This window comes from Vombatus ursinus, unplaced genomic scaffold (genome assembly GCF_900497805.2).
Source record: "Vombatus ursinus unplaced genomic scaffold, bare-nosed wombat genome assembly UNPS02014852.1, whole genome shotgun sequence".
In the NCBI taxonomy this organism is placed as follows: domain Eukaryota; kingdom Metazoa; phylum Chordata; class Mammalia; order Diprotodontia; family Vombatidae; genus Vombatus; species Vombatus ursinus.
In genome coordinates this window covers 9,041,912-9,067,612 of record NW_020954630.1, presented here as the reverse complement: position 1 = coordinate 9,067,612, position 25,701 = coordinate 9,041,912, and the positions used below count along the sequence as shown (strand labels likewise).

The 25,701-nt window shown below is 33.7% G+C and overlaps 1 protein-coding gene across 5 annotated transcripts in view; it reads right to left on the bottom strand.

Annotated features, from left to right (window-relative positions):
* DNAJB6 (DnaJ heat shock protein family (Hsp40) member B6) overlaps nucleotides 1-25,701 on the bottom strand; it is a 115,295-nt gene that overhangs the window by 51,736 nt on the left and 37,858 nt on the right. For 2 of the 5 annotated variants that reach the window (XM_027841102.1, XM_027841100.1), the window contains 5 exons: nucleotides 19,149-19,211; nucleotides 18,161-18,271; nucleotides 6,028-6,159; nucleotides 4,353-4,494; nucleotides 3,678-3,748 (listed from right to left, as the gene is read on the bottom strand). In XM_027841102.1, the coding sequence (XP_027696903.1) occupies nucleotides 3,678-3,748; nucleotides 4,353-4,494; nucleotides 6,028-6,159; nucleotides 18,161-18,271; nucleotides 19,149-19,211 (519 nt within the window). Of the gene's footprint in view, nucleotides 1-2,998; nucleotides 3,749-4,352; nucleotides 4,495-6,027; nucleotides 6,160-18,160; nucleotides 18,272-19,148; nucleotides 19,212-25,701 lie in introns of those variants that run through there. The other 3 variants (XM_027841103.1, XM_027841104.1, XM_027841105.1) reach the window with 3 other exon arrangements.

Below are 25,701 nucleotides of genomic sequence, written 5' to 3'. Positions count from 1 at the left end.
CGCCTTCTTCCTATGAATGAAAAAGTACACAAACTTAAGAGGAGAAACTTCAGTTTAGTCAAGTATTTGAAAGAGATACTGTCTGTCACCAACCCAGTCAACATTTTAGCTCTTAGTGAACTGAGTCTTCCGGTTTAATGTTATTATTTTGCCTGAAGGATTCTCACATCACTCACATCTCTACATTCAAATTAAACACACAATGCATTTCTCTAACAAATTAATTGTAGTTTTGTTGTTATACTATTTTACTTCCATTGAGTACAGTAAAAAATTAGTAACTTACATATAAAATAAAGCTTATAATTAAAACTCACCTTAAGTAATTTTTTACATTTAACAAAAATGGTAGGAGACAAAAAAGGAAAAGAGATTGGACACATATCAAGCTTTAACTCTAAAGGAATTATCAAAGACACTTGGAAAGATATCTAAACACTTGTTGGAAACATAATCATTTAAATTTCTTTAAGGCCTTTCATTTTTAATCATGCAAAAAAATATATATATATAATAGGAATCACTAAAATCCTGCCCAAAATCCAATAACCTTGGATGATAAACATTGATCCAAGTTCATAAAGTCTAAAGGTAATTTACAAAACTTAGGGTTATAGAGATCTTGGAAAAAATAAAAGCCTGGCAACACAAGATTTCCCATACAATCTTTGATCACACAACTGGATCTCATGTCTATGTTAAAAAAAAATTTTTTAAACATCATGAAAACTGAACATTCACTTTAAGTGTTTGATGGTTGAAAATTTCTCATATGTTATGTGCTTTTGAGAAAGAGCTATTACATATGGAAAGTGGTCAAGAAAGAGCACAAAGAATACATGTTTCCTATTCCTAGATTCTGCCTATAATAAGCTTTGTGAACGTGGTTTTATCTAATAAAGAATATTTCCAAGTTCTCTTTCTGCTTCAAAATTCAATAATTCTTGGCCTTGAGTAATGGATTTACTTTTCCTGTCGTAATTATGCTACACAGAGAGCCAAAAACAAAATGAAGGGAATAAAAAAAAGCTTTACCATGTTATGAGGCTAAGTTAATCTTGAATTGCCCCTACTAAGCAACTGATTCTACATTTAAAAATGTAAATGAATCACCTTCCTATGATCAGCATTTACCAGAGCTACAAATACCACATAATATCACCATTCAAAATTACCTGAGAATTAAGGTTTAACTAAGGTAAACAACTTAATGAAATTTAATAGCCCTGCTTGACTGATAAACTTTTAATGAATATGTAAGCAACTGACAAGTTTCTTTTTTAAAATGCAGTCATTTGGAAAACAGTACAAGGGGAATGAGAAACAGACTGATGAAAATTTTACTTTAACACAGTCCATGAATCAAAAAGGTAGAATGTAGCTGTCAAATTTCTGATATGACAACCAAGGTAAAAAGCAATCAATCATATAATTAGAAAGAAAAGTTAAGAAAAAGTGAACTTATTTAAATATAACTAAGAAACAAAATATGGTGATGTTTCCTCACAAAACTTTAAAATTTAACAATTTTAACCTAATGTTATCCTGAGCAAGTAAATTGTTATGAAATAAATTACATTTAAAAGAAATCAAAATTCAGTCATCAATATATTGGCAAAAAAAAAATGTTGAAAACAAATATTCTAATAATCATAAATTTTTTCAGTGTTTTTAATTATGGGACTAAACCACTGTTTTCTCTTTAAATATGTATTTCAATTAAGAAAATACCTCACTAGAGAATGTTAGCAGAAACCTAGTATCTTAAATCCCTGATTTCCTCACCAACACTGATTCATTTTGCCAGTGTATGTATAAAATTTTGGGTTCCTAGTACAAAAAAACAAATTTAAGGTATTTAAATTAATAGATACCGTTTCAAATCTGAAGCATCTAAGTTGATATCATTAAGAGAATGTTATTCTCATACTGGCTGCAAAAATGATTACAACTCCTAACTAAAATAATATGGGTGCTTTCCCACTACTGACAGAAAAATACTTACCTTCTTTTTGGGAGTAGAGGATATGCTATTCTTATAAAAATATATGAATAGCTATCATTTAACAAATGTATAAAACACTGTTTGAACCACTTTCAAGAACTCTCTTCCAACACCTAACAATAAACTTATATAAATTTTCCCAAATGCCATGTCTTTGACATGGTACATTTTAGCTGCACTATGTTTCTGAATTCTAAATTAAGCAAAGAATAATTGTAAAATATATTATGATTTTTCAAGTATCGAAAAATCTTAATCTCAACCTACCTTTAAAAGATACTAGACTAAAACATTTAAATCACATCAACTTTCATATTTTTTCCAACCACATACAGTGTCTTGACAAGTTGGGTTTTTTTTTAAACTTTTTCTCATCATGAATCAAAATTACTCTAACTTGGGGAAGTTTCTTTTATTTGTACATATCCCTACCAATTCACAAAATAATTTAAGGTAGAGTATGATAGTTTAGGTGCAATAAAAACTGACAGTTTTGTATTTCTGCTTTGTGTAAAATTTTTAGCAATATTGATAACAATATAGTTTACAAATCACTTCACCCATGTTCAAATCAACCCAAAGAATTTAACAATGCAGTGTTTTAAACTGTGTGCTTTCATAATGATTTTTTTTATTCAACAAAGCACACAAGCATGCACACGCCCACGCACATATATACACACACAAACACACACTCTCTTTCTGCTATAAAACCAATCTCTCTCTTAAAAAATACACTACCACAACTGAATTGTATACTCAAGTGCTAAGAATTACCCTACAGAGGTATGGGAAACTACATATATTTTGCAATGGTAAAAAGAAAACATCTGTATATAAGAGAGGCCCATATCCGATACCAGCAAAAAGAAATTGAAATACTAATAGAGCAAAACTGGCTCCCCATGTACCCGAATCACACACAGACACAAGAAGGCTACAAATCCCATTCATGAAAGAATGCACCACAAACATTAGCATTTATTCATTTTCTTTTTTTTTTTTTTAGCAAATGACAAAGACCCAGTTTACCAGATTTACTTTTTTTTTTTTTGCCTAGGCTTAACATTACATATTTAAACAATTGTCAAAACTTACTAAGTTTTGCAGCATTCATGCACAACTAGAAAACATCCTTAATTTATTTCAAACCAGAAATGTATTACCATTAATGTATTAATACCTTTTACTACTAAATACTTTAAAAAAAACTGAAATTAAAAAAAAAAAAAGATTCATCCTGGAAATGTTAACTTCACAGCAGACTTAAACTACTACTTGGCTCACATTTCAAACAAAATGGAAAAGCAAGATTCATGCTGGTGTTAGTGTACATTTTGCCCTAGCACTACTAAAGGATCACTGTTCACCTTGGATTAATTTTAATAAAAAGCAAAGTGCATACAGAAATTTACAACAATTTTAAAGACAAAAAAAAAATGGTCCTATTAATGTGGTCCCAACAATAAACTCAAAGTCTATGACAAATAGGTGCTTCGATGAGCCGTTTATAAATACTTTAGATTAGGTACAATTATACTGAAAGAGTTCTTTTGAAATCTTCAAAAAAATGTTCCTGTTAATCCTCAAATGGTGCTTGTAATAGCTTAATATTTCTGTTAAATGCGTGCGTTGAACTACTTGTTATCCAAGCGTAGCAGCTGCTCCTTACCATTTATTGTTAAGGACTTTAACTGGCCATCTTCTTCAACTTCTACTCTTTCTTGACCGTTCTCAACAGTTCTGTGGGACAAAATTCATTTAAAAACCTTTTTGGAGTATGTTTATTAAAAGATGTAACTACAACACAAATACATGAAAAAACTAATCCCCATCCTCACATGACTGCATACAATAATATGATGCAACAACTACAGTAAACCAAGCTTTCTGCCATGAAGTTTGCTAGTTATCTTTTCTACCTAAAAAGATTCTTTCCCAAGTATGAATAAACTTTGGCTCAACTAAACCACTTACAGAGATAAACTCCTAGTCAAAAGGGATAAGTAGCTTTAAAAAAGTAATGAAGAAAAATAAACCACAGATTTACCTTTCTAATAGCATAGGAAAAGTTTGATCATTCCACATCAAAATAACTACTTGGGATTCAGATTATAGCAAATCACATCAAGCAGAAATTTAAAAAGGAAAAGGCTTTTAATAATTACGGACTTTTTTCACAAAAACACACAGAAATTCATTGCCAACCAAAGTTTTATGATTTCAGACTTAAGGCAAAACCGAGATTTTTCATTCTGACAATGAACATCTCAACATAGACTGACAATGTCAACAAATCATTAGAGTCATTTAATCCATTAAGATAGTGTTTAAAATACCACTGTACCTCTTTGTAGTGATTTTCCTGCCATTTACTATTTTAGTTGTAGTTGATATGGATCTGAAGTTACCCATCCCACTACCACCAAATGATGTAGAAGAGAATGAAGTAAGGCCTCCATGCCCCACTGAACCAAATGAAGTAAATCCTGTATGAAGAGAAAAGATAGTATTACAAATTTTAAAGTTTCTATTAAATGATATTATAACAACTCGGAGTCAAAATGGCTATTACTTATAAAATTCAATGCTAGTCCAAGTAACATGACCGAAACTAGTCATTTAGCAATACAGCTGCTTTTTGATTATCATAAAACAAAGGATCATACAGAAACCAAGTACTCCAAACCAGAAATCGAGTGTGCAAATGGATCAACTGTGCTAATCATGATCATGTGTCAACAGGATGTAAAGCTAAAAGGAATCTCACAATTTTTTCTTTTACTTGAAACAATAAACATGTATTCCTAAGACCTGGAAAACAAGAGCCACGCCCTTTTCACCAAGGGTCATGTTTTCAGTTATACAAAATGTTTTGAACTTTGACATTTTAATGTGAACATAGCTTGCTCAACTGACAGGTTCAGGGAGCACACTGCTTCCTACTCTGGGCTGTGAACAATTACCGTCAACATCTCTCCTAAAAAGTATCATTTTCCTATTTCTCCCTATGTTTTAACCATAAAAGGACATGAGGGTACATCCTGAGTAACTTTGCCCAAATATTTCAGATGTCTTTGAAACTGACAGAATATATGTCAATTAACTTATGTTTTTTTATACCTTGTATGGTTGTTGTCCTAGTTCTAACTATAAAATTAAAGTCAGAGTATTGTTTCTTCTATTCTTTCTCTGCCCATGATACAATAACAAATTAACAAATTTAGGTTTTTAGAATCTTTCATAATTTTTTCCTTGTACACTTAAATAATTCAAACTACTAAAATGAAAACCATCATCATCTCTTTTCTCCATGATCAGTTTTCTTTATAAGCCTCTACAATTCACTTTGTAGGAGAAAATGCCCAAAATTTTCTTTATTGTATAACAACATAACCTAGACCAAGATATGTCACAAAAAAAGGAAAAAAATTCTCTGGCCTAATCCCAAGAGTAAGTCTGCTCACTATTAATACTGAGCACCAACTGTATAAGGTATACTATGTATCAAACACCGTATCTCAGGGTCTCGGGCAACAACCAAGGAGAGAACAGAAAAATAAACTTTACTCAAGATACAAAAATGTTTTTAAACAAAAGAAAATTTTATATTCCAAACCTAGTACCTTAAAAAGGTTCAAATAGGCAGCAATAAGGCAAAGGAACACAAATTACTGACAGTTCAAAGCCAATCAGATAGATGGATCAAGGTAATCACAGTTTAGGTTGAGAGGCTTGAGATTAATCAGACAACTGAGTAAATTTGGAGGCAAAGTGAAAAATAAGAGACCTTGATTTTTCTTCCTTTAACAGAACTGTAGCAAACAAAAAGACGAGTTTCCTTTTGTCTTGGTGTGGGTCATATAACAATTCTATTCCTCAAGAAAACCAGTCAACCAAATTCTAACATCCCAGAGAATACAAAGATCAAGCTGATCTACCAAAAATAAGAATGACACATAAAATACACTTGTGAATCTTTTCTGAGAGTATTAGTTCCTGTTTATGAGATTGTAAAATACCTGTATCAAATGAAGAAAGCCCACTTCCAAAAGCTGGAAATCCACCAAAGGCAGAGAAAAAGGGTCCCGCACCTCTGCTTCTGTTTCCACGAGTCCCTCTTCGATTTCCAAAAAAGTCCTCAAATGGATCTTCTAGGAACAAATACATATTGTTATTTAAAATCCCATTTAAATTACCTCAGTTATTACAGATGGGTAAGATGAGCTAAATAAGAAATACAAGGCACTTTCAATTTCAACATGGTATTCTTTAACTGCTGGGGAAAAGGTAAGATTAGCAAAGAAAAAAACTTACCTATTAGCCAAAATAGTTATACTTTTAACTGAACCTCTAGAAAGTCATTAGAATATCTTTCCAACCAGCTCCTTTTTCTTACCGAGGGTGAAAATTGGTAAGTTAAAGCTAGAAAGCCATCATGAACAAAAATATTCAAGTTTTCTAAGATAATGAAAATACGTTCCTGATGCCTCTCCTCTTGAAAGGGAACATGATACCTTCGTGGTTAGGCATTAAACTAAATCTGATTATTTTCAAAACTAAGCACTAGCTGAAAATTTCATATGATTAACATTTATATTAAATATATAATGCAATACAAGGTATAGACATGCAAAAGATACCATTATGCTCATACCAAACCCCCAAAAGACAATGTACCTCTTTAATGAGAGCTATAATCACTCAATATCTATCTATAGAAGAAAATCTAAATGGATAAAGAACACCTATTGTTCAATTCTGGGCAAACTGGATGAATGGGTAACCCATTGGATTAGTACATTAGTATATATACTTTTCAACTACTACAAAAGGCAAAATGAGATTGGTTCAGGAAAAAGTAGAATGCAAAAAACACTCCATATTCCATTTGAAAAACTACAGTTCTTTAAAGAACCCTAAATGGCATGCTCATATGTGAAAAAGATAAAGCCACCACAGAACATTTTAAAACATGAATATTCTTCTGTTGAGACTTTATCACTGTGAATCTTAACACCAAAGATTTTAAAGAGCAAAACTGCAAGCAAGTTGACCAAACAGGTTATGGCAGAGGTGGGGAACCTGCAGCCTTGAGATAAATGGTCTATAAAATCTGGATTCGGTCAAAAGGTTGAACTTAAGGAAAGAAGATCACATGTGGCCTCAAGGCGGCAAGTTGCCCATCCCGGGTTATGCTATACTGTCAGCAATGAGTACCACAGAACAAGGTAGCACAAAATATATAATCCGGAAAAACAGTATGACAATAAAAGGTGATGGGCTGGTCATTTACTGAAAGGGTTAAGAGACAAATAGCCCGGGTGCAATCAGTACATAAGAGAATAGTAAAAGACCCAGAAGGCCTCTACTTAATACAGGATTCATAAAAAGGACATGAACAAGACACCTTGGGTTAAAAAAAAAAACCCTGCCCTGAAGAGAATACACAAATCCATTTTATATAAATATATATCACACACATATATAAACATATCTATATAATTTTACATAAAATTATTCAAACAAGAATTGCTAACCACTTATAACTTCTTTAGTTAGGTGGATGTCACTAAAATATCCAAAAACTATTATCAAGATTTACAGTATCTATTGTGCTATAAGAAATGATGATCAAGGTGGTTTCAGAAAAACCTGGAAAAGACTTAAATGAACTGAAAGCAAAGTGAAGTGACCAGAGCCTGAATACTGTACACAGTAACAGAAAAACTATACAATGATCAACTGTGAATGACTCAGCTATTCTCTTATTAGCTATTAGCAACTATTTAGCAATACAGTAATCCAAGACAGTTCTGAAGGACTTATGATGAAAAATGCTATCTACCTCCAGAAAAAGAACAGATGCAGTCTGAATGCAGACTGAAACACTTTTTTTTCACGTGTTTTGTTTTTTTTGGGGGGGGAGACGGGGGAGTCCTGTGTTCTTTCACTACATGGCTAATATGGATATGTTTTCCCATTATTGCACACACATAAGCTATTAAACTGCTTGTCTTCTCAATGAAGGGGAAGGGGAGGGAAAGAATTTGGAACTCAAAAAAATGAATGTTAAATATTGTTTTTTAACATGGAATTGGAAAAAAATAAAATTTACAAATTTTCAAAGAATCTTTTAAAAAAAAGATTTAGATTATCTATTTAATATTTAGCAGTAGGTTCAAGATATTCCTCAATGAAAAGCTATTCACTCAGCATCTATCAAGTTCTCAGCAACATGTATAGTGGAAGATAAAATATGATTCTTTTACCGTGGCTGATGGGCAGACAAAGTATATATGTTGAAAGAACAAGAAATATAAAAGAATAAAAAACATAACACCAAATTCTGTAGTAATGATCTAATTATCAGTTAAAGGAAAGAAGAAAAGGACAGTGGGGACCTCCATGAAAGAAAAGAACCTTAAAAGATGAAGGTACTTAGATATGTAAAGGGGAAAGTAGAGAACAAGTCAAACAGATGTCAAAATTAGTACACTGTACAGTAAGGATTGTATGGATTGCATAATGTATATTGTATCAGTATGCCTAACAGTAAAGTCCGTGGAAGTAGTAGGAATCAAGGTTATATAGGTGAGCTACATCGAATTTACAGAGACCCATAAAGTCAGGTAGAAGAATTAAAAAACAGAAAGTCACTAGTTTCTGAGCAAAAGACTGAAAATGCTCAACAGTGTAACACTAATACTGAAAAAGACCTGTGCAGGATGCTAGCGATAAGAATGAGAAACACAGCAAGAAAGAATCAAAGCATTTGGTGATGAAAATGAAGAGAAGGAATATGGCGAAACCACTACAAAAAAGGATTTGTAACCAGTTATATGAAAAAATGCTATGTTGATTTTGGGCACTTAAGTGGGAATGTCTAGCAAAGAGATATAAAAACATAGGTTAGAAACATATAAAAATAACTCTCAATCCCTTGGGTTAATAAATTTAACTCTTCCTTCAACACCTGGCAAAAGTGATTAGTGAAATCAAGTGACTAGTGAAAGAACCCTAAGAATTGTGGAGAATAAAAGTCTAATTTCATGTTTTTGGATTCTCTTATACAATGACAGAGCAATGATAAGTAACGGTTCTTAACAATTATCACTTAAACTTGTCTTTTTTTAGCTCAAAAGTCATTTAAAAGTTTGCACCTTAAAAAAAAAATAAAAGTTTGCATCTTCTGTATTACTTTTTCTTTACTAATTCCTAGGATATAACTCATTAACACTTTTGACATCAAACAAATTCAAAAACATGCAATAATATCAAATAAAAATACTATTCAAGAAAAGAAAAAAAATCACAATAAAAGATAACTTAAAAATAAATCCAATTAAGAGACAACTTTGACTTTGATAATGAATACATAACAAACAAATGAAATACAAATGTGTTTTAATTAGTTAAGGAGGTTTGACGTAAATGTATTATAAGGATATTATGATAATACTTATATCCATTCCTACAATATGATTCTCTTTAAAAAATAAGGAAAACACATTCTAGGCATATAACAGGAAAACTTCTTTTAAGTTACAAATATACACAACTTTGCATAGTTCTATCAAATTTTTAGCTATTGTAAGGCTTATTTAACTAACAAGAATACTTAAGTCTTCCACTCAAGGCCCTCAATAAAAGTTAACTTCTGGTTTTTCCAGAGGTGGTGGATGGATGAGAAATGAGGAAATAAGATAATATTTTCAGATATGACGAATATGACCAATGTTAAAGTGCTCTCTTATATTAATCAGACAAGCACCGTCCTGTGCATTTGTGAAACAACAGAAATGTGAGATAGTCCCTGCCCTCAAAGGGTTGACATTCTACTGGGGAGATACATGTTTAAAGAAAAAGAAATACAGATAGGCAGGATATATGCAAAATAAGTAACTGTGTAATCAATAGAGAATCTTGAGTTGAATCTTGAAGGGAGGTAGGTAGGTATTCCAAAGGTAGAAATTACCAGGGAAACTATTTCAGGCATGGGGGATAGCCTATTGAAAGCAGTTAGGGCTAGAATTATGGTATTTATCTGGCTGAATGTGATGAGCCTAGAGCCAGACTGTAAAGGGTTTTAAATGTCAAAAAACTGGTATTTTACCCTGAAGACAATGAGAAACCTGGTTTCCTAAACAAGGGCTAATACAGTAAGAATTATCAATTTGGCAACTCAGTGGAAGAAAAAAAGGAGGGAAAGAGTAGATGAAAGGAGACCAATTAGGAGGCTATACTAACTGTCTAGGTAATGAAGGTTCTGGTGCAAGTATAGAAAGGTAAAGGGGTAGGTGCGGCAGGGAGGGGGAAGGAAATAGAGATGCCTGTTATTATGAAGGTTATTATGAAGTTAGGTTATTATGAAGTGAGTTAAGTTTTTAAAAGTATTAAATAAATATTTTTTAAAGAAAATGAATGTATCACTTGTTAGAACTATAAACAACCTTTGAGGTCACCTAGTCTAACTCTTATTTCACAAACGAAGAAAACGTGACACAAAGATAATAGGTTACTATCCAGAGTAACCCACTTTTTAAGTGGTGGAGATAAGTCCTTACACCTAGCATCCTAGTCAATTCTTTTCCCACTAGGTTATACTGCTTCAGTCAAAACATTTAGGAGGTTGGGGAAGAGTTATGCTTGGACAGTTTTGGCAGTACCACTAAGATCAAATCAATAAGCAACTACTTATCCATAAAGCTGGTCCTAGCTCTTTTAAATCATCTGACCATTAATCTCTCAATAATTAATCATTATATTGTTGATCCCAAATCTCTACTCTCTTGTTCATCTCTCCTTTGTCTTAAAACCTCTCAAATGGTATCATAAAAGTGAACAGTTAAACTTAGGGTTTGGACTTTAAGACTTACTCTACAATGAAACCCGCTAAGATAAACCTGATTCTGACTTCCAGATTAAAGTTCACAAAAATATTTGCACAAATAAATTATAGTAAGAAATGAAGAGATATAAAATCTAAGATTAGTACAAGTTTTATGGGAAAAAGAACCTAATCAAAATAACAGTAGTCACCAAATATATCTGGAATAAGGAAATCTAAATTTTCTATTATCTCGCAAACAAAAACAAGAAAAGGCAGTTTTCAGTCTCCACATATCTACATTTTAACATCCTACATTTTATGTTAAATCAGTCACATGTAAGCAGGAAAATCAAAACTCAAGAAATTACCTTTAAACGATTTCTAGAATGTGCTAATTACCAAATTTTCTAGATGAATTTATGTTCTTTACTTAAAGTACTATTTTAGTGTTTTAGAAAAATAGGTACCAAAGTTTTAGAAAAATAGGTACCACGTAAATTTCAAACCTACCACACTTTGCTAAAAAGAATGGTGGGAGTAGAGAGTTACAGGGAATAAGAGTTTAGACAAAACTGAAATATTCAAACAACAAATTATATAATAATGCCCAGATGAATAGCAATAGCTTAAACTCAAAGGTCAAAAGTAATGTAAGGATTATTTAATTCCATATACTCTATTTCATCAATTAAATTTTCTTTTATTAGAAACCATGCTGAAATCATACTTTATAAATGGAAGGTTTAAGGAGTTCATTACTGAATAATAAAATCAAAATCTTAATCTCTGGACTGGAAAGATCAGGAAAGTAATCATTAAGGAAAAAGGTAGAAAACTAGAATACATTGCCAATAACAACAATTTCATTTTAAATGATACCATCAGGAAACAGCCCACCAAAATCTTCTAATGGAAATTTATTCTGCAATAAAATAAAATGCTAATATATAGTCTCCAAATCCTTAGGAAAAACTAAAATTTCAGAATACAGTAACCTAATTTTTAAATTTAAATATATTATGCAGCCATAAAGCAAATAATTTTTCATTCATAGTGAGAATTACTTTTTTCATAGGAGAAACCTACTACTTAAAAGAAATTACAATTTACCTAAAAGGTAAATTATAGTTCAGTTAAATCAAGGTGTCTTTTACCTTAGTTCGTCCTAGCTTCCTAATTCAACTTTCTTCCTTCTTTCATTCCCTCAAATTATTATGTACTTCTTTGTAAACCATCTAAGATGTTATAAATAGTAGTATACGAATAAAAAAGAAACACTTAATAAAATCCTACACAATTCATAATAACCACCAGAACTAGAATAATTTCCCATAATTGCTTGAACAATACAAAATTTAAACCCTTAAGTGAGCCTGAGGTTGAAATGATTGGTACTAGATATCTTACAGTGAATTATTTACCATTTGATGATCTAGAATCCTATGACACTCATATAACCATAGAATTTTTAGACACCAGTAGGCTCCTGGCAAGGTTTTTCTTGGTAGCTGATCTTAAGCCATTCAAATTGCACATAAATATAGTCAAAGTACTTGTAGAAAAATATATAGGTACAGTGCACAGCGACATCAATAGTACTCTCGTTGAAGTAAATTTTAGACTCTTGAACTTAAATAACTAAATTTAAATTTTATTGAATTTAATTAATTGTTCACTAACAAATATGCACTGCCATCACCTCAGAGCATGTTTATAAGTTTGTTCCTGTTCCTGAGATAAACTCTAATTCATCATGAAGATAGTTACAGGTTAAGCAAAAAAAAAAAAAAAAAAAAAAAAAAAATGTAAGTCTTAGGAAAATTAGCAATACTTAGCTATCACATCTGAGATTTTAAACATTTTTCAACTCTGGTGCTGAGACATAACTTTGAAGTTCTCAAAACTGTTTATTCATGTGTATGGTTTATTAATATAGTCATGTTAAAAGGGAGGAAGGAAAAGAAGCATTAACTATAAAAAAAAAAGTTGGGAAACTATAATAGATAACAGTCCAATCACACTTCAATACTAAATGCTCCCAAGTCTCTCTCTCATAGCCAGCAATACAGGACTGAGGTTCAGATGGCTCTTAGACATACTTAGTAAACTAATCTTCTTGCTGGATTAATAAGATACATGTTATCACTCGGTGTGGGAACAACTTCTGGACTACTATTTTTTTCTCATGTTCTGTATTTCCACGAAGATTTCTTGATTTAAAAACAAATGCTGGAAAAATAAAATATACCTAAAATCACCTCCCCCACCAATAGAATCATATTCAATAGATCATATTCAGGTCAGGATTTAGAGCTGGAAATGATTGCTGAGAGCTAATCCAACTATCTCATTTTATTAATATTTCTATCCTAAGTGGCTTTCTGCTGCCTGTTTTTTCTCCAGCATCACTGGCAAATGAGCTGTTTCACCTAAAGCTGGGTTTACCATGTTTTTATTTTAATCACTCATGATGGTATCATAAGTGGGTAGGTAAGGAGGGAGAGGAAAGAAGAGAGAAAGGAGGGAAGGGGAAAGAGAAGAGAAGAGAAGAGAAGAGAGAAAATATAAGCAACTCTCCATAAAGAAACTGAATCATCAATAAAGATTAAATAATCAAATTATTAAAAACACCAGTTACCATATTACATTGTAACATTATAAAGCCCTCTGAAGCTACTACTAAGTAGTAATGGTGGCTCTTAACCAATTCTCTTTTGAGTTCTTGTAGACGCCTTTAAAAAGACACCAACAAAGCAAAACAAACTTTCTTTTTTCTTCAGAGACATCACCTTTTATTGCAGACATGGGCCAGGTCTCCTCCCCACCCCATTTCTAAACTGTGTGCTAAGGAACAACAAATTACCAACCTTATGATTAAAACAAAAAGGTTTAAATAGTGAAGGGCATAGGGGTTCTCCTAATAAACAGTAAAATTCTTGAACTCTGGATCATATGGCCTCTACTCTGAGTCCTTAAAGGTTTAGTTTGTTGTTGTTGTTGTTTTTATATATATATATTTTCTGGTGTTCTTCTGTGTTCAGGATACTTGAGGTTCCCTGTTTATTTTGGTTATTAAATAAACAAATTACAGAATTCTGGTAACAAGTATCCTATAAAACAAAAACGAGTCACATCACCCACATCCTCTTTTAATGTTTATTGTGCCTCGCTATGCTCTTCCTCGCTGAGCAGTTCTTCATATTCTTCACTGAGCTCTTCCCAATCCCCATAATAAGGAAGCTTTTCGCTGGCTTCTTCTTCACTAGATACAACTTCCAATTCCTCACTAAGCACTTCTCCTGGGCCCCAACTGTTCACCTCACTTGGTTCCTCTTCACTAGAGATAATATCCAGTTCCTCACTGGTCAAATCTTCAAAACACTGATGTTGTCCTGAAACACAGAGCTCATCCTCACTGGACACCACATCCAAAACCTCACTGCTATCTTCACTGGGAACTCCGTCAAACCCATCACTCTTCTCCTCAAAACCAGGTTGATCTAATTCCTCATTAGCCTCCAATTCTTCACTGGTCAGCTCTTCGAATCCTGGTAGGGTAAAATGACTCACCATATTAATGTTTATTAAATCATGGCTTACAAAATATAATATTAAACTATCTTAGATTCCTAGACTGTGTTTTCAAATGGCTTCAACTCCCTTCTGTTTGCCTTCTTTTGCTTCCTATAACCTTTCTCCGATTCTCTATTACTTTACTTATTTATTCCCCAAGCTAAAACATTAACATCAAGGGGAAATGTTTAAGTAAAAAGCCACTGTGAACACTCTTGACTCCACACAAATACTTCTAGATCATGATACCTATGCTCATCTACTTAATGAATTTAAAAATAGGTGATAATTGCAAGTAATATAACAAACTACACTCATCTCACTCCCAAATTAGCTGTCATTTTATGGGATAAGCATTTGTAAGTTCACAGTGAGGAAAATCAGTAAATTTTTTTTTATGGTACCATCAGGGACATCATTATTAAAGTGGTTAAATCATTCAATACCAAGTTGTATAATCCTTTAATACTAAAAATTTTGAATTAACATCACAGTAAATGCACACAATACCTAAGTTTTATTAACTGTCTGGAAGGACTTTAAGAAAAGTCATCTAGTCTACCAACCTACCATAAAGATAGGTATTTACACTCTCAACTGAAAGGTTTTCAGAGTTGATCTTGAAACCAGAATGTGAATCTTTAAGCTCCACTGAGAACCTATTCCCTTATCAATTTCTGGATCAGAAAGTTCATCCTAATATCAAACCCAATTTTTTACTACCATAATTTAAGCCCCTTTTATATTGTGTTGTCCTCAATCAAAAGAATTACTACCTACCACCACGTATATCGCATGTCCTTAAACATTTATCTATATCTTCCCCTTCAGTCTTCCTCTGGTCTTTCTACTTAAGTTCTATTACAAAATTTTCACAAAAAAAGAAAATTGATTTTCTTCCTAATCTTGTTGATTTTCCACATTGCTTATGACGCAAAGCACCTAAACAGGGCCATAGTATTACTGTCTAGGTGCTGATAATCTAACTTAAAAAATTCAGAAGTGTGCCTGGTATTATCAGCTCTGAAAGGAACAATACATATATGTACACACATACCAGAACACTAGGAAGAAATCAAAAAGACTTCAAAAATTAATTTGTGGAATGAATTAAGATCAAAATTAAAGTTACCTCAAAGGAAAAAAACTGCAAATTCATTAAAGAGTATAGCTTTACGGATAACAAAAATCTCCTGCATCGTGGAAATAACAAAAAAGCCCAATTTCAAAAGAAAACTGAGAATCCCTGAAATTCACCCAAATCTACACTAAATATACCACCAGCAGGACGCACAGTTACTTCATACACGTGGAAGCCATCAAGCATCCTCTTTTCCCTTGCATAAATCCTTGGTGACTGAAAATGGAAGCCACCTAGAAGACCTATAAGAATGGATTGAAAAAGTGTCACTGCCAAACTACTGTAAGTCGTAAATATTAAAAAGGGGCAGGCAGCGATAGGATAGCAAAGGGATTTTAAAAACGAGATATATTAGGAAACAAAAACCCAAAAAGGTATTTAAGAAAGAGTGCCTGAATATTCTATTATAATTTTAAAATTAGCTACTTCTTCGAAGGTCTTTGTTTACATGTAATATAATTTCTCTTTACTACCAACTACTTTTTCTTGTCACTATAGCTTCATTTACTTTAATTGATAACTATATCCATACATATAAATACTTAGCTTCCCTGGCAATTATACAAATTTTTAGTTTAAAAGATTCATTTTAATTATATCATGAAATAATCTAAATTTTTTTTATCCCCAACAAAAGAAAATTAATTACTCAAGAAAACTAAGTTAGAAAGGTCTATTTTGACTATGTTGACACAGTCATAGAACCTCTTTTTTTCTCCTAAATGGAAATCAAACAGGGTTTAAATGAAACAAGTCATTTAATCAGTTATCACTGAATGACGCTTCCCATTCTTTTCACTCTATTAAAACAAACCATATTCAACAAGCCAAATGACATAATCAGAACTAACCAGGAGAATTCAAAGTATAACATAGTTTTCATAAAAATTGGGCCCCTGGTTACATCAGATATAGTCCATTCAAAAAAAAATATAAAAATTCTCTTCTCTCACCCTTATGTTCCCCTAACAAAAATGAGCAGCAACTGAAGTACTCTATATTATAGCTAAAGACAGCAAGAAATATAAAAACTACTGACAGAATTAGCAATTACTAGTTGGAGTATACTACTTATATTTCTACCATCTATTTTAATAATTTTTTGAACAAAGTTCTGCTTTCATTAATTATAGTTTCTTTAAATAGAAGTTTCACATATTAGACATTTGGATATACTCAATCTTAGTCAACATCCACATAAATTTATGTTTGTAATCAAAACTAAGACATGACCATTCTTCATAATGAAAGAATTAACAAGTTCCCTATCTACTCACTGCGCTTCCTTGCTATAAATATTAGTCCCTTTTATGTGTGTACTCTGGTCCTTAGCTGCTACCTGTGTAAATGAAAATAGCAAACAAATGCTACTGTTTTTCCCTCTTCCTAGCAGGTTGCTTAAAAGACTAAAAGTGTGGGATTATGAGAGTAATGATGGAATTTCTTTCCATGCCCACACTACAATATGTTGCAGAGTTGCACCATAAATAAAACCTATTACCTACCCAAAGTGCTGGTGATTTAATTCCTCTTCTGTGCCTACGATGGGCAGGGGCCTCCACTTGTTTTCCCCTGTATTCTTTGTAGACAGAATTGCTCTTCTTGTTTCCCTCCTGGGTGGGGGTTCCAGATGGTGATCATTCTCTCCAATCAGGCTCCAGGGAAACGAGGGGTAAACACAGGGTGTGTTTCCCCTTCAATGAGTCAGAAGACAAAGTGGCTGGAGCAGCACAAATCTCAACCCTGATCTCCAGCATAGGCAGTGCATGCATTGAACACCCTGACAATTCAAAAAGCCAGCTGGAAAAATGGGAAGAGGCACTAACAGCAAAATGCTGACTGAGATCGGGTACCTGACAAGCCTTTAGCGACAGTCAAAGCACAGTTCTTCGCAGAATAGGCGCTTAGTAAATATGTCTTTTAATAATCCAGGCATATGTTATAAAGTAAAAAAGACGAACAAGAGATCTATTTGATCATGAAGTCCATAATCCTACCAAGAAGAAGCAACCTAATCAAACACTACCTCTCATTGTAAAACTAGTTTCTCACTTCAAAAAACATCTCCAGATCTGGATCTGGTGATATCATTCCCACCCTCCTTTTCACAAAACTGGACCCAAAGATCACAGTATACCACACTTAGAAAAAAGAGCATTATTGGTTAAGTCAGACTAACATTTCTTCTGCTTTTGAAGAATACCTAAGCTATACCTAAGCTATCACTCAGGTTTCTATACATGGCAACACACATACACTTAATCGAAGAACCATTTTTCCAAATGCAAACCAATATATGTACACAACACCTGAATCCTTCAAAGTTTTCCCCACTCATAAGTCAGCAAAAGAAATTTAAATTCGTATTTCAACTGCCTTAAACTGAAGACAATTGTTTAAAAACGTCAGAAACTTCTGTAACAGGCAAAAAGTAAAACGACAGTAATTTCTCATATATTTTAAATAGAAAAGCTTAAGACACTGGCATAATTCTAATTAATCAAAAGAACCTGATTAAGTAAATCTTTGAAAATTGTTATTGAACATTGTTAAATTTTGTATAGTGCCACCATACGAGGGATACACAGTACCACAACAAATAGCTTACCAAAGAAGTCAAATGAAAATGGGTCCCTTCCACCAAAAAATTCCCTGAAGACATCATCTGGGTTCCGGAATGTGAATCCATATTCAAATGGATTTTCAAAATGACTTCCACCTACAGAAATGGTTTAAGAAAATTATGAGTTTATAATTATCAGTATATTGTATCTAAGTAGTTTTCATTTGCTTTGGGAAGACATGGTACAGTTAAAGCCCTACATGGAAGAGAGTTAACAGTAAATTCATAAATTTGGGCTTCTCTAGCTTTGTACAACATCAGAATTTACATTTCACAGTAGAGATGGAAAACCAGCTACCACATTTATCTTGCTAATATCTGTAATCCACACAACTCTCAACATATTTTTAAATATACTCAGGAGACTAATGAATTTCATGGTCACTAATACAGTACTGAGCAAACTTAAGGGACAAGACTTTCTGTTCTATTCTTAGAATGTAACCAAGACTCCATTATATTTTTGGTTTCCCTCCAAAATGGCATAGATTTTACACCAGCCTCATCTATACTGGTTTATGCACTATTAATTGGGTACTTTATCTGGAAGAGGAAGATATAGTCGGAAATGAAGTCAACATAAAAACAAGACATATCAATAACAAAAGTTCTAAAGAAAAAAAACTGGCTACATAGATCTACATTTCCAATACCTACATATTTAAAACCATGGCACATGTGCTCACAAACCCAAAAGTCGCTTAATTTTACAAAGGCATGGAATGGCAACCTCTCAATTCTTATTTGGGTCCAAGCCTGATCATTCATTATATAGACAGTGTTCAAATTTTTCTTGATTTTGTTTTCCTTAAGACATCGTAGCTTTAAAGGAATATTAACAGTAACATATAGTAAATTCTAGGATCTGGCTTATGCTTTTATCTTCAATACCACTCAAAACAATTTAAAAGCCAAAATTCAAGTGGGGGGGGGGGAAACGACCTGGTTTTTTTGGTGTGAAATGTCTACATACCTCCTCCACCTCCACCATTTAATCCTTCTTTTCCATATTTGTCATAGATGTCCCGTTTTTTGGCTAAATAGTGAAAAAAAATAAATAAAGCTGAGACAGATATATGTGTGTGTGTATATATATCCTTTTCCTCCTCAAATGTGATGGAAAAGAAATTTTCCCAATTATATACCATTCTTCAGCATTCATAACCAAATATTTAAGTTTTTCATATCACCAAATTTCTCAGTAATTGATGTCAAGAAGAAACAAGTAGTTAAAGGAATCATTTTCAAAAGAAACAAAAATATTCATCTTAGAAATGTTTAAATTCACCAATAATGATGAATATAAATTAAAACCCTAAAAAAATTTTAAATACTTTACATACATTCACATTTAAGCCACATACAATAAACCTGTAAGGTGATTTTTATTCTCATTTTAAAACTCAATCAACAAGCATTTAATCACCTATTACATATCAGGAATTGTATTAAGCACTGGGGAAGAGAAAAATGAAACCAATCTCTGCCCTCAAGAAGCTTCTATTGCATCAAAGGAGAAAGCACAAAGTATATGCACAATATATACAAATTAAATACAAGGTAACAGTTTCAGAGAAGTTAAATAGCTTGCCCTTGGTTAGTTACACAGCTCATAACTCAGGTATACAACCGAAAACACCTCATGCTTGGAAAAGTCATGGTAAGACAGGAATGCCAATTTACAGCTGATAAAGCTATTTACTGGCTCAACCACTCTAAAAAAGCATTGGAAATTATTTAAGAAAAGGTTCCACTATTGACTATATCCCAAAGCAAATGATATAATGAAAAGTTTGCTCCCCATATGTACAAGAGCATTCGTATCAACTTTACTTAGGTGAATAATAAGCAAGAAGTAAAACACATAAAATGAATGAGAAATGTTTGACTAAACTATGTTCTATTAATGTAATGAAACATGACAGCACTGTAAGGAAAAGATGACTATAAAGCCTTCAGAGGATTGGGGGAAAGCCTGTAACAATGAAATTAGGAAGAGTGAAAAAAGTAACATTGATAATATGACACAAAATGACTACAACATTCAGAATCAGTGGCTCTCAGAGAGTATGAATACCTCCAACTCTACGTAGCTTACATTTGCAACATGCCTAAGCAGTTGCCAATTCTCCCTAGTGTGGCTTGAGCAAAAAAATTTGAGAACTAAAGCTTTAAATAAAGTCAAAAAATGAAAAGCAACAAAACTGGTCAATTACAATGAAGGAATGAAAAAGTATTATGTGCCTGGCACTGTGCTCTTCTTCTGAATGCTTATTATAGTGCTTTATTAGCTTTGATGAACTTGGGTTCAAAGCTACCTGAAAGAATCCTGTTTTATTTATATTGAGAATATAGAGATTGATCATATTCTCAGTGCACCATGTTTAGACAATCTTCCATTTAGAATACTATATATAAAGTGACTGTTTAAATGCACTTTGTGTAATTTTTTCACACCCTCTAACCTCCCCTTTTTTGCCAATTGGCAACCACAAAATAATAAAATGGCCTGCAACAAAGGGGGCAGGTAGCATCACTTTGTATTTTCTTTGTTTCTTGGCTTGGTGTTAAATTCCTACTGGTGATAAACCTCTCCATATTTAGGTCTGACTCTTGAAAGAAGTGCAGCCTTTTGATGGGTAAGTACATAAACTACCAGAACTTGGGATCTGCTAATGTATCTTTCAAGAACCTGTGGGGTCACATGAGCTTTTTTCTTATTGTTAAAATGCTGTGAGATGATCATCATGTAAATGGCTGGAACTCTCTCCCCAACTTTACAGACACATAACATTTCTTTTGCCTTTTTTTTTTTTTTTTTGGTTTTTTGGTGAGGCAGGAACTAGCTTTTATTAATTGCATCCCTAGCACTTAGCACAGTGCTTAGAACATAATGAGAACTTAATAAATGTTTATTGGATTGGAGACACAGAAGACATCTAATCTGTCAATCAACAACTGTTTATTATGTGATTACTATGTACAAGTATATATGTGATATTATATTTACTATATATGTATATAAAATACTATGTGCTAGGAACCATAGGGATACAAAGAAAGATAAAAATGATCAATGAACTTACATTCTAATAGTGGAGACAAGCATATAAATAGGCACATATAAGACAGAGCAGACAGGTAATGTTAGAGGGGAAGGGACTAGCAGCTGAGGAGACAAGGAAAAGCACCCTTCAGAAAGAGGTGTTTGAGCACATCTTGAAGGAAACCTGGCATTCTAAGAAGCAGAGGTGAGTAGAGACGACATTAGAGGCATAGAGGACAGCCAGTGTAAAGGCACAGAAATCAGAGACTGAGCAACATATGTGAGGAGCAAAAATATTTATCTCGGGAACCACTGAATATGAAGTTTATGAAGTTTACAATAGAGGATACAAATATTGTAGATATAAATACACAGACACACACACACACACACACCCCTATCTTAACATCCCAAACAGGAAGATTAAGAATTTTCAAAATATTTCAGAGTATTTCACTTGCTTTTCTAAACCTTTTTATATATTAAGAAAATAAATTCAAGGTGGGGTAGGGAAGGAAAAGGGAGGAAGCAGTACAAAAGCTGTGATTTCATTTCCCATCCAAGTGGCAATTTATAGTCTTAAAAGATTTGCCTGGGGACATTAAGAGATTAAGTAGTCCCAGAGCTAATATACCAGTCAAGGACAGAATCCAGCTCTTCCTCTCTATTCCACTCTACCATAAATACCCATTGCTACCTTTCAGAATAAATGAAAACTAAAGTCCTCTACAGATAGAATGAGAAGGCTGAAACACCATATGCCATGCTAAGTAAACCAAATCCTTGACCTGTAATCTGACTTCATACAGAGAAAAGTTTGTAACTGCCCACTCTGAAACTAGCCACCCAGTTACTGACTTTCACACGGAAGAGTTAGAACTGTCACAGCCTGTAGTTTTCCATTTAGGAGTTCAGCTTGAAGACCTGCAACAGCACTTACTTTGTACCCCAAGACACACCACACCTATTCTTTTAGTAAAACCACTGGTTATGTGCTCAACAAGGTCCATTCATTCACACAGATCCAGGTCAGTGGATTTAACTTTCAATGATAAGGATCTCAATATCTAAGAACTAGTTGTAATTGAAAGCTATTTTAAAAACAAAATTTAATCTTTTAAGTTGGAAGATCTTAAGTAATCCTTTACTATTTATTACTTCCTGAGTTTGAAACTTATCAAAACATGCCTTAGCTTCAATACACTTGTGTCATCTAATAGCAATATTATTAGAAAGCACCCAAGTAACAGAAAAAAAAAATTGATTATAGGCTTCAGCTCTAACCCAGCTATGAGGATTTCAGACTGCAATACTACCATCATATGCAGTAAGGTACAACATAATCTGTCAGTATGGAAAAATCACAGCTACACAACTACTAATTTGGGGAAATGGGTGATAACTTTGAATTCTCTAAAATCTATGCTTCCACAGCAAAATCAATAGCAAAAAGAAGCTGTTAGAAAACACCTTTTAGGGGCAGCTAGGTGGTGCAGTGCATAGACCTCTAGCCTTGGAGCGAGGAGGACCTGAGTTCAAAACCAGACTCAGACACTTGACACTTACTAGCTGTGTGACCCTGGGCAAGTCACTCAATCCTGATTCAAACACACACACCACCACCACCACCTTTTGAAAATTCTCTTTGAAGATGTCTTCACCTTATACAATTGAAAAAAACTTCTCAGGATTCTCACTGGTTCATTATTACTAAATATCAAAATGAACTATAAAAGGTGAATAAAATTTTGGCTAATTCTAGCTCCAAATAAAATTTATAATTCTACTCAGCTTTTCTTTGGAATAACCAAATAACGTGGTTATTAAACAAACTCTGAGCAGATTTACTGATTATATGTAGTAAAGGTTACAACATAAACAAAAGTTAGGTTCTAATATTATTCTTTTACATAGTAAAAAAGCCATAAATGTTGCTTCTTGACTAGAAAAAAATCCACTGTAATACTTAATCTACAATTCAAGGGTGGGGAATCGTAATAAAAGGATTTTTTCTGTGAAGTTTGGATTCAGTCAAAGTGCTGCAACTTGAGGACCTAGCGGGCCACATGTGACCTCTAGGCAACAGGTTCCTCACCTGTGTGTTTGAGTCTATATCACAAATCAGATTTAGGATCATATATTATGAAAAAATTACACAAATCACACAAGATATCTACAAGAAGTAATAAAATAGTCAATAATTGTAGCAGCTAGGTGACATAGCACTGGGCCTGGAGTCAGGAAGACCTGAGTCCAAATGGGACCTCACACTAACTAGCTGTGTAGCCTTGGGCAAACCACTTACCTCTGTCTGCCTTAATTTCCTCAACTGCAAAATGGGAGTAATAACAGCACCTACCTTGCAGGACTGTTGCAAGGATCCAATGGGATAATGTTTAAAGTGTTTAGCACAGTGCCTGGTATATAGTAGGTGCTCTGTAAATGATTATCTCTTCCTTCTCTCTCCATAATTACCCCAATATTTTATATATTGATGAAACACACTTGGAAATGTCTGAGTAGCATGCCACATTCCTAGTCATAACAACTTTTTATTTACTTATTAGCTCTATTTTACAAAAGTTTTAAGTATAGTGAGTGAATGCTAAATAAATGCTTTTTGGTTAATTCACAAGAAATGGAAAAAAATATAAATCATCTACAAATTTACTAGAACAACAACCCATTGGATAAAGAAATAACCAACATTAACTTCTGGTTGGAAAAAAAAAAAAACCAGAATCAACAAAAATTTATTAAGTACTTGATATGGTCGAGGCACTGTGCTAAATGATGAGGATACAAAGAAAACCCTTCAAGAAACTTACATTCCAACAGAGGAGACAATATGGACATATATACAGTATGTGCAAGACCATGTTTACAAGTAGATATAAGGTAACTTAGAAAGGAAGGGATTATCAGGTGGGAGGAAGGGTGTAGACAGAATGAGATGACTATTAAGAAAGGTTTTGGTTTGTTTGTTTTTGGTTTTTTTTTTTGCTGAAGACAGTATTTGAACTGAGTCCTGAAGGAAGCTAAGAATTCTAAGAGATAGAGGTGTAGGACAGAGATCATTACAGTAATGGAATACAGCCAGTACAAAAGGAGAGAGAGAAGGGAGACAGCATATGATATTTAAAGAATACCAAGTAGGTTAATGTGCCTAGATAATCAAGTAATGTAGAAGACTAGAAAGACAGGGTTGTAATTAGCTTTAAATGGAAGAATTCGTATTTGATCCTGGAACAGAAAATCATTAGTTCATTGAGTATGGAAGAGTGGATGACATGGACAGAGCTACACTTTAGGAAAATTGGTGGCCATGCGGAGAATGGGACTGGAGTGGGGGGAGACTGCAACAGGGAGACCAACTGGAAAACTAGGGCAATGATCTAGGTGAGAGGCGATAATGGCCTGAACTAGGAATGATAGCTGCATGACTTTCATAAAAGAGATATTGTAGGACAGAAATGGTATTTGGCACCCAAACTGGACGTAAGGAATAAATGTCACAGTAAAGAGTGGAGAATAGGGGCAACTAGGTGGTGCATTGGATAGAGCACCAGCCTTGAACTCAGGAGGACCTGAGTTTAAATCTGGCCTCAGACACTTGATGCTTCCTAGCCATGTGACCCTGGGCAAGTCACTTAACCCCATGCCTAGCCCCTTCACTCCCCCAAAAGAAGTGGAAAATGATACCAAAGTTGCAAAACCTGGATGGGTGACTGGAAGGACTATGTAGCCTCAGTAATAGTAGGGAAGTTCATAAGAGGGGTGGAGTGGCATTGAGAAGAAAGATAAAGATGAGATGCTATGGGATATTCCATTTGAATGACACAGGATTAGGGAGCTCATGAGACGGATGAGGACTAGATATATAGATCTGGGAGTCACCTGCATAGAGAAATGACAACTGAACCCTTGTGAGCTGGAGAAGAGGGTCTAGGACAGAGCTTCAGGGGACACCCATAGCTACTAGCCATGGCATGGATGAAGAGACATGAATGAGGACAAAAGGTTAGACAGGTAGGAGGGGAAGTAAAGAGAGATCAGTGTCACAAAAACCTAAGCAGGAAAGGGTATCGAGGGTTAATCAATACTGCAAAACTCACAGAAAAAGGTCAAGGAGGAGGAAGAGGACTTAGAAGAAGTTGCAGAAAGGTCAAGGAGGATGACGTCTGAGAAGAGGCCATTAGATTTGACAATTAAGAGATCACTGGTAACTTTGGAAAGAGTCCTTTCAGGTGAATGATGAGGTCAGAAGCCAGATTTGCCCAGGGTATTGGGGGTTGGGGTGGGGGGTTTAAGATAATACTGAAAAATGCAAACAGAGAGTATAATTAGCTGTTTCAACTAAAGTTACAAGGCAATCTATCCAGAATAGCAGAATCTAATCAAGGTTTTTGAAGGCTAGGAAAGAATTCAGAGTACTTGTAGGCATAGGAAGGAATCATTATGGTGGAACAGACTGAAGATG